Source organism: Psilocybe cubensis, chromosome 12 (genome assembly GCF_017499595.1).
Source record: "Psilocybe cubensis strain MGC-MH-2018 chromosome 12, whole genome shotgun sequence".
Classification (NCBI taxonomy): Eukaryota; Fungi; Basidiomycota; class Agaricomycetes; order Agaricales; family Agrocybaceae; genus Psilocybe; species Psilocybe cubensis.
Genome location: NC_063010.1, coordinates 1580792 through 1597504, shown reverse-complemented (window position 1 = coordinate 1597504; position 16713 = coordinate 1580792). Strand labels below are relative to the sequence as shown.

The 16713-nt window shown below is 45.3% G+C and overlaps 6 protein-coding genes across 6 annotated transcripts; 4 read left to right on the top strand and 2 right to left on the bottom strand.

The window, feature by feature from the left end:
* Window positions 1-4984: 4984 nt before the first annotated feature.
* Window positions 4985-6321, bottom strand: JR316_0012494 (uncharacterized protein; the record flags this gene model as incomplete). The annotated part of the gene is made up of 5 exons (XM_047898119.1): window positions 4985-5203; window positions 5456-5684; window positions 5764-5866; window positions 5922-6170; window positions 6219-6321. 5 exons carry the CDS (start codon window positions 6319-6321, stop codon window positions 4985-4987), a joined length of 903 nt encoding a protein of 300 aa, XP_047743008.1.
* A 619-nt stretch (window positions 6322-6940) lies between these two features.
* Window positions 6941-8040, top strand: JR316_0012493 (uncharacterized protein; the record flags this gene model as incomplete). Its single annotated transcript, XM_047898118.1, has 2 exons — window positions 6941-7066; window positions 7126-8040. 2 exons carry the CDS (start codon window positions 6941-6943, stop codon window positions 8038-8040), a joined length of 1041 nt encoding a protein of 346 aa, XP_047743007.1.
* Window positions 8041-8217: 177 nt separating this feature from the next.
* Window positions 8218-8892, top strand: JR316_0012492 (uncharacterized protein; the record flags this gene model as incomplete). The annotated part of the gene is made up of 2 exons (XM_047898117.1): window positions 8218-8680; window positions 8735-8892. The coding sequence occupies 2 exons, from the start codon at window positions 8218-8220 to the stop codon at window positions 8890-8892; spliced, it is 621 nt and encodes a 206-aa protein (XP_047743006.1).
* A 27-nt stretch (window positions 8893-8919) lies between these two features.
* Window positions 8920-9742, top strand: JR316_0012491 (uncharacterized protein; the record flags this gene model as incomplete). Its single annotated transcript, XM_047898116.1, has 2 exons — window positions 8920-9377; window positions 9733-9742. The coding sequence occupies 2 exons, from the start codon at window positions 8920-8922 to the stop codon at window positions 9740-9742; spliced, it is 468 nt and encodes a 155-aa protein (XP_047743005.1).
* An 827-nt stretch (window positions 9743-10569) lies between these two features.
* Window positions 10570-11893, bottom strand: JR316_0012490 (uncharacterized protein; the record flags this gene model as incomplete). The annotated part of the gene is made up of 6 exons (XM_047898115.1): window positions 10570-10585; window positions 10633-10655; window positions 10721-10928; window positions 11073-11198; window positions 11245-11540; window positions 11588-11893. 6 exons carry the CDS (start codon window positions 11891-11893, stop codon window positions 10570-10572), a joined length of 975 nt encoding a protein of 324 aa, XP_047743004.1.
* A 1685-nt stretch (window positions 11894-13578) lies between these two features.
* Window positions 13579-16566, top strand: JR316_0012489 (uncharacterized protein; the record flags this gene model as incomplete). The annotated part of the gene is made up of 8 exons (XM_047898114.1): window positions 13579-14459; window positions 14506-14680; window positions 14755-14931; window positions 15040-15265; window positions 15351-15660; window positions 15708-15774; window positions 15811-16453; window positions 16529-16566. The coding sequence occupies 8 exons, from the start codon at window positions 13579-13581 to the stop codon at window positions 16564-16566; spliced, it is 2517 nt and encodes an 838-aa protein (XP_047743003.1).
* Window positions 16567-16713: the final 147 nt, after the last annotated feature.

Here is a 16713-nt window from a genome sequence, read left to right as displayed (position 1 = left end):
TTCATGCATTTTTTGTGAACTTCATCAGCAGATGTAAGGAGTCGCCTGTTGTGCATCCCGGTCTTCCTCCAAATTGTCACTCCGGCAACAGCCCCAGCTTCTCCACATGGTGTTCTATCGTCTCCTTCACGCACGCTGACATTAGCTTCGCTAACACGTCCAGCAGCGCTATTGGTCGATATGCACTTGCTACCTTGTAGTCTGGTTTGTCCTGCTTCCTCAACACTACTGTTGTGTATTTCTTCCACTTCCTTGGGTAATGGTCGTGTGTAAACGTCGCCCGGTATATTCTCTCCAGACTCGGTGCTAACAGCTCTGCACAGTGCACTAGCACTGCGTTTGGTATCTCGTTGATTCCCGGAGCCTTGTATGGGTTCAGGCTTTTCGCTATTCTGGTGATTTGCTCCCTCGTGATATGTTCAAACTTGAATGCTGGTTCTGGGTACTCTTGTTGCTCGTCAACCCCCGCGTCCGCTGGCGGCTCGTAGAAGAATGCTCTGTGCAGCAGTCTACTTTTCTCCTTGTTGTCCTTCACTTCCCTCGCCTCTCCTCCCTCGTCTTCAATCCTCAGTGCCGGAATCCTTGTCCTCCCTCCATCTGATGGCGCTGCCTTTACAAATTTCTGCGCATTCCACATCTCTTTCCCTGTTAGATTGTCTAACCATTCCTCCCAGTGCTTCCTCTTTGTTGTTTTGATAAGGTTGGTGTATCTGTTACGAGCTCGTCTTGCGTCTTGGTGTGCTGGGTGGTCGGGCATCTGCCTCCGTCTGTTTGCCTTTCCCTTCGCCATGCTGGCTGATTTCCGCGCCTTGTCTAGCTCCTTGGTCCACCATCTCTTCATGTAGTATGACGGTTTGGTCATCGGTACATGTGCATCCATTATTTCTACTATCATCGCCTCCAATTCCTCCACTTCTCTCTCCAGCTCCTCCTTGCTTCCTATTTCCCCATCCCTCCTGCGTTCCCCTATCTTCCTCTCTAACGTCTCTCGGAACGCCTTCCAGTCTGTCGCTCTGTAATTCCTTCTTGGCCTGTGATTTGCCTGCTTTGTTGGTAGCTCCAGTGTCGTCACTATTGGTATATGGTCGTCGGCTGCTGGCATGTCTTCCTCCCTGGTCTGACATCCGATTACCCATTCTGCCTGGTCACTCGATACAAATACGTTATCCGGTCTGGTGTAATTCCTGTGTGCGTTTATGATCGTTGGTGTTCCCTTTGCTAATGTCTGTTCCATACCGTAATCCGCCAGTAATCGTAGCAGCGGCTCTGCCTTTCGCAAGTTATTGGCCGTGAACAGCCTCTTGTTCTCTTCACTCTCCCACATCGGGTGGTGTCTGTTGAAGTCCCCCAACCATATTTCCATCTCCACTCTCGCTTCCTCCCTCCTCTGCTCTCGTCCCCTCTCTCTTCCCTCCATGCATTTCCTAATCTAGTTCAACGCATCGTCGTGTTCCCCATCCACGTAGATGTTTATGACGTTGACCCACTTCTGCTGCCCTCGGAATTGAACCGCCACCACGTCCGGTGAGTCTATGTCTATCTGGGTCCAGTCATTCGTCGGTATCTTTGCGTTGACCAGCATCAATACCCGTGATCGTGCTGCCCTTTCCCTCAAGTTGTTTGTCGGGTATAGGGTGTGCCACCCTCTTGTGGCTCTCGAGTTGCCCCTCGCGTCGATATACGGTTCCTGTATACAGATCAATTGTGTATCCTCCCCTGCTGTATGTATTGTGGCTAGTTGCGCCTTGTTTGACTTTCTTGTGTTCTGCTGCCAAATTCTAAAGCCCTCTGTTCTGTCTTCATGGTGTTCGGTCGTCATTTTATTGACTCGCGCCCTGTCGGGCGGTTTGTCTGTGTCCTTCTTGGCTTCCCCAGAGTTGGTGTAGGGTCTGCTGGGTTATGGATTTCGTCTGCCCTTCTCCCCCTGCCTCTCTCCTGCCTTCTCTCGTTTCCACTCTCCTCGTCCCGCTTCTCCCTCCCCCTCCATCCGACTTTGTTGTTCTTTGTGTCAACGCTATCGATCCTATCGTGCTGCTCCTCTTTCTGCTGCTCTGCTGTGTTCCGTTTCCTTTCCATTGCCCTCCAGTCCCTTGTGTTTGCCGTCGTATGAATTGCGCCCTTTCCTCCAGGCTCGTCTTCCTCCTCTCGTTGTATCCCCCTCCTTCCCATCTCGCAATAAAACTCTCGTCGTCGTAGCTGTCCGTCTTTCTCTCCCATGTGCTTCTGTCAACTTTGCATGGGTAGAACCTGAAGTGGTTCTCCGGCTGTCTGTCCCTTAGTTTCTTCCGGTGATAGATGTAGATGGGGCAGTTCCTGCTCCACGATGGGTGGTTGCAGTCTTCCATCTTCGCTTTCTTGCAGCTTGCGCACGTCGATCTTCCGCTGTTTGCTGCATATTCGCACTTGGCCATGATGTGTTCTGTCGCGCAGCAGTTTGCGCATACCTCTTTCTCTTTGCAGGAGGCCGCCGTGTGTTCCGCTCCTAGGACTTGGCAGTTGTAGCACCTCCTCGGCTTGTCCTCCAGCTTCCTCGTTCTGTATCTTGCTCCGTGTATGATCAGCCCCTCTAGAATTATCTTGTTCGCAATGTCCCTGTCGATGACCGTCAGCATTACATGCGCGAAGTTCTGTCGGCTTCTCCAGCTCTTTTCCAGATCTCTCATCCACCTCAGCCTCTTTATTGTTCCAGCTTTTAACCCGTTGACCTCCTCCAATTCATCCCTGATCTCCAGAAGACTGTCTTTGAGGGTGGTGGGCAGGAATTCCACCAGCAGTGTGTATGCCCTCTCCTTGATCGTTATGTTGAGTGCGCCCTCGTATTGCTGTCTGAACTCTCCATCCCTTATCAAGGGCCATACGCTATCCCTGTCTTTGAACTCGGCCACCACTCCGCCATTCCGCAGGACCCTCGCTGTTCGTATTGGGCTCTCCTCGATCTTGATCCTTGAGGGGTTGCCCTGACTGTCAAAGAATGTTACCTCCGCGTCTTTGCTTGCCATGTCCCATGCAATGTTGAGCTTGTCCACGATTTCGGCGGGGGTCAAGTCTTTCCCGTCTTGTTTCGTCTCCAACCCGTCGATGAGTATCTGCACCTCTTTCTTTGCTTCCCTTGCGAGTATTTCTCTCCTCAGGCGTTCCTCGAAGCTCATTGTCTCCTCGGTTGACGCTGTCGTTCTCCTTGTGGTGCTCCTTGCTGCTGCTGCATATGTTCTGCTCCCTCCTCTCGTTTCCTCCCGTATCTTCTCCCCTCCCTCACCTCTTCGTAGTTCCTCTTTTCTCCCCTCGTCCTGTGTCTGTTGGCATTCCTCCAGGAAGTTATCGACCTCTTCGCTCCAGTCGTCCGTTTGATTTTGCACGGTTGGTTCCGTCCGGCTCCCCCTCGTGTTGGTGAGTTTCTTTTGCCAGCCCTCTCGCATCCTTTCCATCTCCTCCGTTGCTGACTTCGCTATCTTCTCCATCTCCTCCTTTGCCTTGTCCACCACCTGTTGTATCCTCTCTTCCCTGTATGTCTCCTCGAGTATGTATGCGACCACTGTGAATGCTTCCACCCACGTCACTTTCGTTATCTTCTCCCACTTCGCCATTTGTCGTAGCGTCTGCGCCATCGTAAGTGTGTTGATTGTTTCTCCGTCCTCTGTTAGCCCTCGTTCGTTGAGCCAAAGCTTGCCATCCTCCGCGCTCTTGACTGTGCTTACGGATTTGTTTGCCACCGCTTTCTTATTTCCAGCTCGCGTTGTCACTCTCTCGCACGATGGACTTCCTCCGCTCGAATCTTTCGTTCCTCTTGCTGGTGTGGTCTGTTTTGAAGCCATATTTCGTATTAAGTGCAATATTTAGAGGATAGAGTATGATTATGAGTGTGTTATCTACTTGATCTGCGTCCACTTTCCCTTCGTCTTCCCTGGCTGTTGAGCGTGGGAAGATTTTTGCTGGTGGTGGTCGCGGATCAAGAGACGTCCATAATCTTAGCTACTATTAATAATGGCCGCCCCTCTAACCGCTTTAACTGGAGGCAGCAGCGCTATAAAAATTGGAGACATTAAACTTCTTGTTGGCGCCTCAAACTATGATGCATAGTGTCGCAGGATGACCACTTTCCTGAGAACAAATAACTTGTGGGGTTATATGGAAGGCAATCTAAGAGCTCCTAATCCACAACACCACAACACTTAGCAACTGGCTTCTATAGTACCACTGGAAGGTGCAGCCATGGCACAAAAAGACGTGTACAATACTTGAAGTTTCAATGATATGAAAGCTCACTCTCTCATAGAGCATTGCATTTTTCCTGTATCACTCTCCCTCATCCCATACAAGAAATACAAGACTGCTCATGAGGTCTGGGCTGCAATCAAGACCCTATATGTGCAATAGGACATGGCTAGCCAATTTGTCATTAAAGGTTGCTTGCACACTCTGAAACTCAAGGACTATAATGATCTCAATAACTACCTCAGCAAATTCCAACGCGGTTGTACAAAACTCATTGAAATGGGTGTACCCTACACAGAGTATGAAATGGTTCACTGAATTATTCACAGCCTGCCAAACCACGGATCTTGGCAGCACTTTCAAATGCCATATAGGATAGTTGTATAATTATGTACCTTACGATATATTTAAAATTGATGAATTCACATAATATATGGAGTGATTTAGAATGAGTACTAAACTAAAAATAGCCCGTCCCCTACGGTTCAGCTGGAACGGCTAATTTAGCCCTTGCCATATGGGCCATTTATTTATAAATGGCCCTTTCACAGGGGCATGACGGGCCACCATATTTGGCCCGTCTAAGCATCACGGCAAATTTGTGAGCCGACTAATCACGGGAAGTACAGCCTTACCAACACCGGCTCCGTGGTTTCCCAAAGTATTTTGCCCCAAAACTGATGACGGGAAGTAGCTTTACCAATATCGGCTCCGTAGTTTCCCGAAGCATTTTGCTCCTGTAAATTAGAAACCAGAAAATGCATTTATTTTGCTACGCGGGGTTATACTTTATCAATGATTCCAGATCATTCTCTACAATAGCTATTCCATCGTCAATCTTGCTCAAAGCATTGCTGTGCAGAATTTGAGTTTGCAGCTGATTGAGGGTGAGATTCTTTAGAGTAGTAGCTTTGTTGAGATAGCTATTATCTTCCAGCTTTGTATGCTTAATCTTGTAATGACTTTGATGAAGCTGCTGCTCTGTATAGTTCTAGAAAATACAAATCAGATTTCTTGCAATTAATAAAAGATTAGAATATACATAAAAGAAGGGCGGATTAAAGTAGCTTGTCCTTTCCTTTATCTTATCAAACTCAATTTCCTTGGCTGTTGGAGGGTCACTGCTTGGATAGCTTCCCATGGGGTCGGATCTACCATATGTCCTGAAATAGGGATTTCAAAGCAGAAGATGGCATGCCTCAGGTGGTGGGGAGTAGCATCCACCCTTTCTCTTAGTTGATACCATAGGACGAGACTCGAGGATAATAGAATCTACAACAGATGTGTAGGAAATAATGGGAGTAATGGCTAGAACAATGGGAGTTTCTTCCGCGGTAGGCACATTGATATGCAGTTTGGTGGAAGAGAACTCCACCACTATGGCGGAGGAGATGGTTGCCGAAGGCTTTGGCGCAAGCAACTGAGCCAAACATCGGGAAGTTTGCATTTCCACAATGGATTGAGCATCCTCACTGGAGGAATCTAAATCAATAACATCTAGAAGAATTCAGAGATGCAGTCAGAGAAATTACTTAACAAAGTAAAGTTAACTTGCCCAAGGGTGGGGGAGGAGGCACAAATGAAGAATCATTTACAGCCAGGTGTGTCTGTACCTCTTCAATAGGAGAGGACAAGTCTCTCTCAGAATTGGAATCTTCATATTCAGCATATTTTCAGCAGATCCATTCAAAGGTGTTGTCAAGACTTACCAAAATCTGGGGGTGGAACAAAAGAGTTATCATTTACTGCAAGGTTGACTTTTTGCTTTCCTTTGCCCTTATCATTCAAAGGTATAGTTGGTTCATTGGCAGATTTGGATCCGTTGTTGGAAGATTCATCATCTCCCAAACCGTTACTGGAGGATTTGTTGTGACCCAAACCATCATCGGGGGAATCATTACTTTCCAAAACATCATCGGAAGATTCATCACTTCCCGAACTCTCCTCATCGGATGCATCTGTGGATAGGTGAGAGTCTATCATATATTATGAAAAGAACATTTTACTTGTAGCAGAAGGGGGTAATATTTCGGGAAAATTATTAGGATCAATGGCGTACATTGTGTGTTGTCCATGATCTGAGCTGTTCGGGTTTGCTTGTGTGGGCATTGTAACTGCAAGGGTCTTTACTACCAGTCAGGAAAATTGCAATACAATAATTTACTTATCTTTCTTGGTGGAGGCTTTTTCAGTTGTTCGAGTAAGTAAGTAAGCCTGTCTAGAGAGGTGGTATCAATGACAAGTTTATGAGGGGAAGAAGTAGGCATCCCAATCCCAATTTAAACTAGCCAGGTTGATTATATATCAGAGCATGACTACCGTCCCGTGAAATGTTGTCGCGAAACACTGTGCTCCGTAAAATATGCTCACCTGATTGAAGCAATGCATGCCGTGTGAACGATTATATATTGGAGCATGGCTACCGTCCCGTGAAATGTTGTTGCGGAACACTGTGCTCTGTGAAATATGCTTACCTGATCGGAGCAATGCATGCTGTGTGAATGCAAACTTAGCACATTTTTGCTGAATCAGTTGTTGCGCAATCACTTGACTTATGATTGCACTTGTTTGTGTTGAAGTCCAATTTTGGACATGTTCAATTTTGGACTTCGGACTTTTTTTTTACTTCTAACCTTGACACTTCCACTCAATCTACGCGCTTTGTCTACACATCTCTCCTCTTATCCACGCGACTTTTGAACTCATCATGTGACCTTCGATCCATACCATGGCTTCCACCTCCTCCGCATCCCTCAAGACCGATGTTGAACATTGGCAAAACATGGCTCGTTCCTCCATTGATGCTGGCGAGAAGATTTTTGGGTCAAGAGTTGAGGTGTTGTGGACAGAGCTGGTAAGTAACAGACTCCACATCATAGAAAAACATAACTTACATCGTTACATCCTCAATAGGCCAAGGTGTTCCTCCTCCACACTCGCAATCCCAAAGCCTATCAGCTTTTTGATTATATTGGCCCCATCATTAACAAGGCATGCCGCGACGTTTCTGACAACAAAGGTCGAACCATTCACGAATTTGTCGTTGACTTTGCAGAGCTTTGCAAGCAAATGGAAAATTTTGACAAATACGCAAGGGACAGCAAAAAGCAAAAGGAAAAAGAGGGAAAGAGTAAAAACAAGGGCAATGAGATTGAGGAGAAGGAGAGGGAAAGAGAGCAGGAGAAGCAAAAGAGGGAGAGGGAGGAGAAGGAGAGGGAGAGAAAGAGGGAGAAGGAGAAGGAGAAGGAGAAGGAGAAGGAGAAGGAGAAGGAGAAGGAGAAGGAGAAGGAGAAGGAGAAGGAGAAGGAGAAGGAGAAGGAGAAGGAGAAGGAGAAGGAGAAGGAGAAGGAGAAGGAGAAGGAGAAGGAGAAGGAGAAGGAGAAGGAGAAGGAGAAGGAGAAGGAGAAGGAGAAGGAGAAGGAGAAGGAGAAGGAGAAGGAGAAGGAGAAGGAGAAGAAGAAGAAGAAGGAGAAGGAGAAGGAGAAGGAGAAGGAGAAGGAGAAGGAGAAGGAGAAGAAGAAGGAGAAGAAGGAGAGAGAGACCAAAAAACCAAGCAGGAGGACGGAGAAGAAATCCAAGCCAATGGTGGAGTCCAGTGCGGAGGACTCCGGAGCCGAAACCGCGCTCCCTGCAAAGGTTGACAAGGGCAAAGGCAAAGCCCCACCCCCTACATTAGCTGTCTTCGGGAGTGAAAGCGAGCCGCGGGCCCGAAGATCAGCCCAAAAGACACCCGCAAAGCTGGAGATGTCTGCTCCGCCGAAGGCTAGCAGCAGCAGGAAGAAGCCTGCTTCCAAGTCAAAGTCCACCATTGGGACGGACACGGACTGAAGTGAGGATGAAGGTGAGGGTAAGGGTGAGGGTGAGGATAGCGAGGAGGAAGGAAAAGACAACAAGGCTCCTCTCAAGAAGGCACACTGTCGCTCAGAGGCAGACAACCTCAAGAAAAACGTCATCACTGTCTCTCCTGCCTGCAAAGCCTGCCAAGCACGCAAGAGACAATGCAAGATGGAAAGGGGGCAAACCATTGTTGGGTTTGCCACTGAGGGGTCAAAGTCGATCCCTCAGTACTCTCGGGCTTGTGTCTTGTGCCGTCGCAACAAGACCAAGTGTGACTTGTTCCCGGGACAATCTGTGAAGCCGCCTGGGATGGCGTTGACAACTCCGACTGTGGAGTACGCGGATATCTTGTGTGCCAAAAAGACGGAGGGATCGGATCTGCCAGGTAAAGGAAAGAGGAGAGAACTGCCAGTGCCGAAGGACATTGGGGAGTTGCTGGTGCAACTCTACACCAGGGTTGGGGAGGTTGCCAAGGAGAATGCTGCACTCCATAGCAGCCTCACCTTACTCCATGCCAGAGTCACTAGTTTGACTCAGCTTTCTGCCTCTCAGAAAGCTCAAATGGAGTCGATGGAGAAGGTAATGAAGAGTATAGAGTCAAAGTTGGATCACAGGAGGCAGGACAAACATGGTAAGTCTATCCACTCTCCCAGCTACTTCAATTCTGCTCAACCCTCATACTCAGCATTACCTACTCCCCGCCCTCCTGCTTCCCCTGCTCCTGCTTCTGCTTTTCCGCCTCCTGCTTTGCCTCTTCCTGCTTCACCACCTCCTGCTTCCCCGCCTCCTGCTTCCCCGGCTCCACCTCGCTTTTTGTCACTGGCATCTTCCAACCCAGCATAGTCTCTACCTCTGCCGCCTCCTGAGCCAATGTTGCCACCACTTCAAAATCGTGAAGTTGGATTGCCGGCACCTCCATCACCGCCGGGCCCCATGTCACCACTGCGTCAAAATCGCCAAGTTGGATCAACCGCGGGATCCAACTTGCCGCCGAATCTGGGCCATAAAGATCCTCCAACACCCATTCACCCAGCTCCAGCTTCAAAGTCTGAGCCTCAGCCTCAGCACCTACCAAAAGATGTTGAGATGGACAAGGTCAATGAGGATGGTAGATCTTCTGATCTGTCATTCCCGGAACCAAGCAATGATGAGGCTCCTACTGAGAAGGCGAAAGGAAAGGCAAAGCAAAAAGGGAAGAAAAAGGTGGACCCCAAGGTGTCCAATATGGCTAAGAGGACTCGTGCTGCAAGGAGCGGAAAGCGCAAAGTAGCCAAGGAGCCAGAGACACCACCTTCCCCCAAAAAACCCAGAGGAAGGGCAGCTAAAAAGTAATGACAGGTTGGGTGTGTTTTTTATGTATTGTACCTCTTTTCTTTTCATGTGTTATATTTCCTTAGTCTTCCCTTCTTGTTTCTTTGGGCATGTCTACTTGGAGTTTTTTTTTTGACCAATCACCTAATCTTCTACATTTGGCTCACATAGTATATCCGCTGTATATGTCTTTATAATGTTTAATGTCTCTGTTTATAAAGATATTTTGATTTTGCTTTACTTGTTGGTTGAATAATGCACTTAAGTGAAAAATAAAAAACTTTGAGTTTTATAAAAGCAATGTTATATTGTATTCAACTAACTAAACTACCTGTTATTTTTTGGCTCTAGCTTTTCTGCTTTTTTTTGCAGTCAAGCCTAAGTTATTTGCTTCCTGGAGTGCTAAGTCATCCGAAGTTTACTTGCGTCGGGAGGCTCTTGCTGCCGGTGGTGGAACGGGGTCATTTGCCTCCGAACTGCCAATTAATTTTTGAGTTTTCTTCCTAGGCCGAGGTTGAACTTTGCGTATAGCTTTGCTAGTACCTTGCTGTTGAAGTTCAGGAGTAGGTCTTAAGGAAGAGTTTACTACTGTAGGGCTTCTATTAGTTGGTATTATGCCTTCTTGACTATCATCCCAATGTTGATCGGCTTGTGTTTTATCCCAAGGCTGATCGGCTTGTGTTTCATCCCCGTGGTTGATTGGCTTGTGTGTTATCCCATGTTTGTTTGGCCCAATTGTCATTCCGAGTGTTATTGGCCTGAGTATCATCCCATGCACGACTTGCAGTTCCAACACCAGGGCTGTCAACACTGATAGAATCTTGTTGAGGGTGTCCATCATGAGTATCAGAGGGATTAGATTGCTCTGAAAAACTCAAAGATGTTTGACAAGGTCTCCTACGAACTCTTTTTGAGGTAGTCAAGCACCTTGGTGCTGGGGGTACAGGCACTGTTTGGAGACCTTCAAACAAGTTTGAAGCGTAACATGGTTCCAACAGTTCTTCATTATCCCGTACCAATACTCTTTCAAACTTGAAAGGAATTAGTCCATGAGACTGATGCTGTCTCCAATATCTCAGAAGAGCAGCAGTGTTATCAACGCGGAGTCTGCTTGGATCCGTGAATGGAATGGAACTTGGCCAATATTTGGGATCAATCATCTCGCCAAAATGTTTCTCCACGGAGTCCCATGGGATTCGAGATCCACTCTTATTTTTTGCCAAGGCTATAATATTTCAGCCCTATGTTGAATTAATCCAATACATTACTCACCATACACTCAGTTCATATAGATTCTAATGATTGTTTTTTGTATTGCATTAGTCTCCCTCCCCTTTGAGTTGTATATAGGTGACGGAACCAACAGAAATCCATTGCTATTGAACTTCAAATCCTTTTCAAGAAAAGTGCCTGCGGGGACGGCGGGAATTAATACTCCGTTTTCAATCTCTGAAACCTTGACAAGATATTTTACAAACGCCCTTCTGAACGACTTTAATTCATCTGTAAATAGTTGTCCAAATGAAGGAACGCGAGGGTCATCCAACCCTAGATTGTGTGTTTGTGTCCTATTAATGAGTTAGCATCAAGTTGTTAATGATCGGGACAACAGGTTGTCCCGTATTCATAACCGGCACAATGTAATCCCAAAGGTCATTGGGAGCCACATACATCCCGAAAAACAAAAGTGTTCAAATAACAAAATAACTCACATTGAGTATTCAATTTTTCCATCAAGATCATAATGGCCTTCAAATGTAATGGATCTCATCCCCATCCTCAGCCACTTTATTCGATCCATTTGGTGAAGAATCTTCTTTCCTTGTCGTTTTGCGGTCCTATTGACAGGTGAGTATCAGAGCCAAGTAATGCCGCCAAACGTACTTTGCTTTTAAAGTCTTGGAGAAACCCTTCTTTTTCCACTCCTCTAATATTTGAGCATATTCCTCTCTCTCCTTCATAATAAGCCTAGATTCAACTTGCTTTCTTGCCTGCTGATAAAACTTAATCCATTGAGGGCTACCCCATCGTGCATTTCCCGATAAAAGCTGCACTTCTTCTTCAATTTTGGCTGCCTTTTTCTCCCAAAAAACACTTTGAAAGGTTGCTTGTCCATGAATACCATCCAACTTGGCATTTTGAGGGGTTGAGGCATGGTTAGCAAACCAATTAAAGAGTCTCTAATATTTTATGTTAGCATCTATTTCAAAATAAAGACATGACTTACATCTTTCTTAGCTTTCCATTCATTGAACAAGGCTTTATTGGCTCTCATTGCAACCTCCGAATACTTGTAATCCCATGTGGCTTTGATTAACGGCACAATAGTATTCCAAATAAAGTCTGATTTGGATAATCTCGGTGTGTCTTTGTAGTTTTGAACGTTGCCTCTCAGAATTCTCATCTCCCTAGCTGTCCACAGTTGTTCCTCGTTGGGAGGAATATCGGGCCCGACAGTGCCACCGGGCGGTGGGGCAGAAGGCCTGCGACCTGAATTGTCAGAGGTGTTTGAGGGAGGAGGTTGAGGAGGCATTTGTACAAAGGGATGGGCATCATATTAGCTTATCAATGAATGACTGAATTCCAGATAATCTACGACCAACCGGAGATAAAATAAGATTTTGATCTTGATTACTATTTTAAGACATGGGAAACTACTTAATCAGGCAATCCCGCCCAAACGTTGGGCACAGCGAGCAAACATCTCTTGTCATTATCACACACAATCACAAAGTATATTCATTATAGCTCACCTAGTTCTTGCTCTATCCTCTCAAAATTTTGTGAGCAATAAATTATATATGTATTAATTGAATTTCTGTATATAAGACTGTTATATCTCACATGGAAATGTTTAAAAATGTAAAAGTAAGCAAATGACTTTCCACCTCCAATTTTAAAAAAATTAAAATGGTGAATATCTAAGAGTCTGTGTAAAGTACTCTAAACTGTGTTTCTTGTGCAAAGAAATTGGAATCCTAGCAAGTTCAGATTGGGCAACATTTCAGTAAATTGCATATATCTTCTCACATACATGGATTTAAATTTGCTAAAGACTGACATGGCATAGACATTTAAAATACTTTTTATATGATATATGCCAGAGGAGTAGGGAGCATGTGCATGGAGAGTTATGGCCAAAATACTTCAGGAGAGTGGTTTTGAGAGGTCATTGTAGATTACATTATGCATTTCTGTTGGGATCACGACCATTTTCTGCACATCTAAAATGAAACTTGTTCATAAAATTGGCTACAGTTCTCCAAATTCCTTGCAAGATAGGTCATATGAAAGCTATTTTCTCCCTCAAAAAGATTATGTAGACTAAAATAAATTTAATGCACATGGTGAAGAGCTATCAATGGAATACTGTATTTAGAATGAAATTCACAGGTGCTCAGACACTTTGCTTCCCACTTCCATGGGCTTTCATACTGTGCCAGATAATGGATTAGATAGCGACGGCCCCAAGGAGGCAAGCTGGTCTTCTAGGGCTTCAAGGAAAAGAGGAAGGCCAAGGAAATATAGACCTGATACAAGCCAATCTTCCACTTCTATTCCTCTACCTGCCCAAAACATGTTACAACACTTTGAACACAATATAGATAAAGCAGACATACCTCACTATCCGGGAGATCTGACAGACCAGCAGGTAATTGACAACTTGAGAGAGTTACAGGATGTTAGGATGGGGGGAAAGGTATATCTGTGTCAATGTATTGAGGTGTTCTGCTCACAAATTATTATCTTAGTCTCAAAATGACTACCTTAGAGAGTGGCTTCCAAAGAGAGAAATATACCTTGGGATGTATTGGCCGGGAGGCGCCTCCTCCGCATCGGGATAATCAATGCCAGCAATGCCAAAGACTCCCAGGATGTTGGAGATGCCTTGAATGTTTTGGATCTCAGCTTGTTTGCCCTCACTGTCTGAGACAAAACCATCAACTTATTCTGTTTCACCGAGTCAAGAAATGGACAGGGGAGTACTTTCGTCCTGGAGGTTTATGGGAAGTGGGTATTAGGTTGTATCTTGGTCATAATGGGAAGAGGTGTCCAGTACAATTGCCCTTAAACAAGAGTACCCACGGGACAAGCATTGGAGCCAAAGAATATATTGGAAACAGGACTCAATCTGCCGCCGAAAACAACTATTGGAGCAGCACATTATTTGCCGCCAATGAATACCACAGGAGCGGGACTCATGATACCGCCAAACTTATGGATACTCATGACATTGGTCCAACCCCAGCAAACAATGACGAAAAGTCTTTCACATCTCAGCTTCTTGCAGATCCTGAAATCCCAACTCTGTTTGAACTGGATGATAGAGACGATGAGGATATCAACTTGTATGAGGAACTTGATACAAGCTTCCACGATCAACCCCGTCCAAGGGCCGAAGATAATGACGGTATCCCATTCAAAGTTATTATTCATACATCCGGAGTACACTATCTCCCCGTTCGGACTTGTACTTGCCGATCTGCCGTGCTGCCTTTGGATTTGCAATATCTGGAAATGGGTCTTTTTGCTACTAGTTTCCAGAATATCCGAATCTTGTTTACTCTGGATTTGCTGGAGGATTTTAGGATTATCAACCTTGAATGCAAAATCTTGGGCTATCAATATTATGAAAAGCTCAGACGCATTACCTCTCCTTCATTTTCCAAAAAGGTTCTGAACTGCTATTGGGAACTGAAAAGGCTTAGTCGCCAATACAGAAACCTTATATTGCACAAAATACACAGTCAAGGACACTCTGAACAGGCTCTAAAAGCTTATATGGAGTTGAAATACCCACAACAAGGCTCTGAAATTCATCCCAATCAGGAACCTTTTGGCTCAATAACACCTCCGGAAACAGAGCAAATACGGAATAATTCTTCATCCCGACAATCGGAACCAAACGAAGTTCCCAAATGGAATGATACAACATCCCGGTTTGAAGTTGATCCAGATGATTCTGACCCAAATAATATGTCACCTGAACCTCCGTCCAGAAACGAGCTAGATAAAAGAGGGTCCTTGAGATTGTTCTGTCCAGCATGTCTACAGCCAGGTGTTAACCTATCTGATGACTGGGTTCTTGAAGCTGATAGGTAGGCAGAATACCTTCATTCAATTATTGAGCTCACATTATATTAGTGATATCTATATTTGTAGCTATGTGGCAAATGGAAACTTCAAAGCCAATCATTTGAATCAAAAAAACAAGGGAGACGACGTCTGGCTCAGTGTTGGAGAAGGTTTTATGACCAATCCTGAGCCATACAAGGAGCATATAAAGGAAGCTATTTTTCTGGCACCACGTTATAAACGGGTAAGTGTATTGCTGCCGCGGCCTAACATGCTCCCGCCGCGGCTCAACATGCTCCCAATTAACAACTTTTCCAGGAACTAACTTGTCACAACTACCATGCACAAAAAGCAGAGAATAGAATTAGCCCTGGAAAACGAGTTAGAGGAATAGGCGCCCATGCATGTGCAAGACATGGATGCTTTTGTCCTAACAGTGTTGTTGATTTTGACAAAGGAGAGAAGCAAATGCACATGGATTGGTCCTTAACACAGGTAAGGGGAACAACAAATACTAAAGGCATCACTAGGCATCTGGAAATTTATGATATCAACTGCCAATATTGTGTCAATCTCATAAAGTGTCTGACTGACTCTACAAAGATGCACTGGCCCCCCTCTGTCAAAATAATCTTTGCTATTGGTCTTTTCCATGTCTATAGGCATAAATCTGAATGCTTGTACAATTATGCCTCAACCTACATTCCGGGCGTTGGAATTATTGACGGAAAAATATTGGAACCTCTCTGGTCCATCCTTAATGATACTTCCCAAAGTACTCGTTTGGCAACCACTGCACACCACGCTGAAGTTCTGGATGACTACATGGGTGATTCAAATTGGAAAAAACAATAAACATGGGTAAGTACTTCTACTACTATAGAGTCTGCTGTACTAATTTCATGTTTGCAAAGCTGCCACCATAGCAGCCAAGTACAAGCGGGCCGTTGAACAGTCCGGTATAACGGAAGCATTCTACCAAAATCTTATGGAACAACAACCTCCCGAGCTAGTTGACACATGGGAGCAAGAAATCAAACAGGCCGAGTTTGATCGGGATCAAGGAGTATCTGATGCTATGAGTCAAGTAATGGCAAGCAAAGTAAAAACTGCTGCCGGAAGACAAGAAATTGAATTACATCTTTCAAATATGGAGCTGACTTCCTCCGGAGCTACAGGCAAGGCTGCTTGGATTTCATCTGGCTTGAAATTGGAACAAGCTCAGTATGTTTTTTATTTTTTTGAATTTTATATATTTTTATACCCTACAGATTAGAGCTAAGAAGCCATGTTCGCAAACTTGGAACTCATCCATCTACAGCTCAACAGCTCGATTTGGTTAATAAACGTTGGTCAATGTGAACACGAGTCGAGGCTTTCAGCCGTACTGCATTGACATTCTTGGGGGAAGAGGCTTTGGAGAGTATTCAAGGAGTTAATACCCCAGTTCTTAACAACAAAGTCAGCAATGATGAGATAGCCGACATTGGGAATGTTAATATTACCTGGGCGGATCCGGAACGGCAATCTCTCCCGTTCCCATCAGCACTGCTTGATGATTATTTCCGAGATCTTGAAGAAGGCATGGCTCACCAACTTAAAGGGCTGCAAAAACTCAAGTTACGCATTCGCCAGGGCCATGCTGAAGATTGTCTTGAGGCAGTTAGATCAGCCCTCATTCAGCTCTCGTGGAAATATAAATATCAAGTCCACATGGCAGATTCGGTATACACAGGCACCTACGCATGGGACGGAGTCAAACTGTTGAATGCATCTTGGAAATTGCACAAAAAGATTTACAATGCAAACCGGATAGCAATGATTTGCATTGCCGGCCACTCCAAAGAGGATATTATGCAGATACGGAGGGAGTTTCCTGTTTTATATGACCATGATTGCAAGCACAGCGCGGCAATTTTGTATCCAAATGTTTGGGGCGGCAGTTCCAACCGGCTTAGTTGGATTTGGAGATCCCGCCAAGGACTCAATGCCGATAACCAATTATACGTCAATGAATGTGAGTTATCTTTCTCTTGGCTCTACAAACTATCTAAAATCTACAAGTCTTTTGTCTTAACTGGCTGAGAGCTAGGGCTCAAAGAAACAGATGGAAAGAAGAACTATCCCTGACAAACAAAGAAATGGAATGGACGGTGAGATTTTATGTCCACATGGCCAAGACTTGGAAGGAACGGCATGAAATTGTTCCGGACCGCTTGGCAGGTCATAGGGCTTTCTGTCAGAAGCAGATAGCAATGTGGAATGACTTAGGGCAGG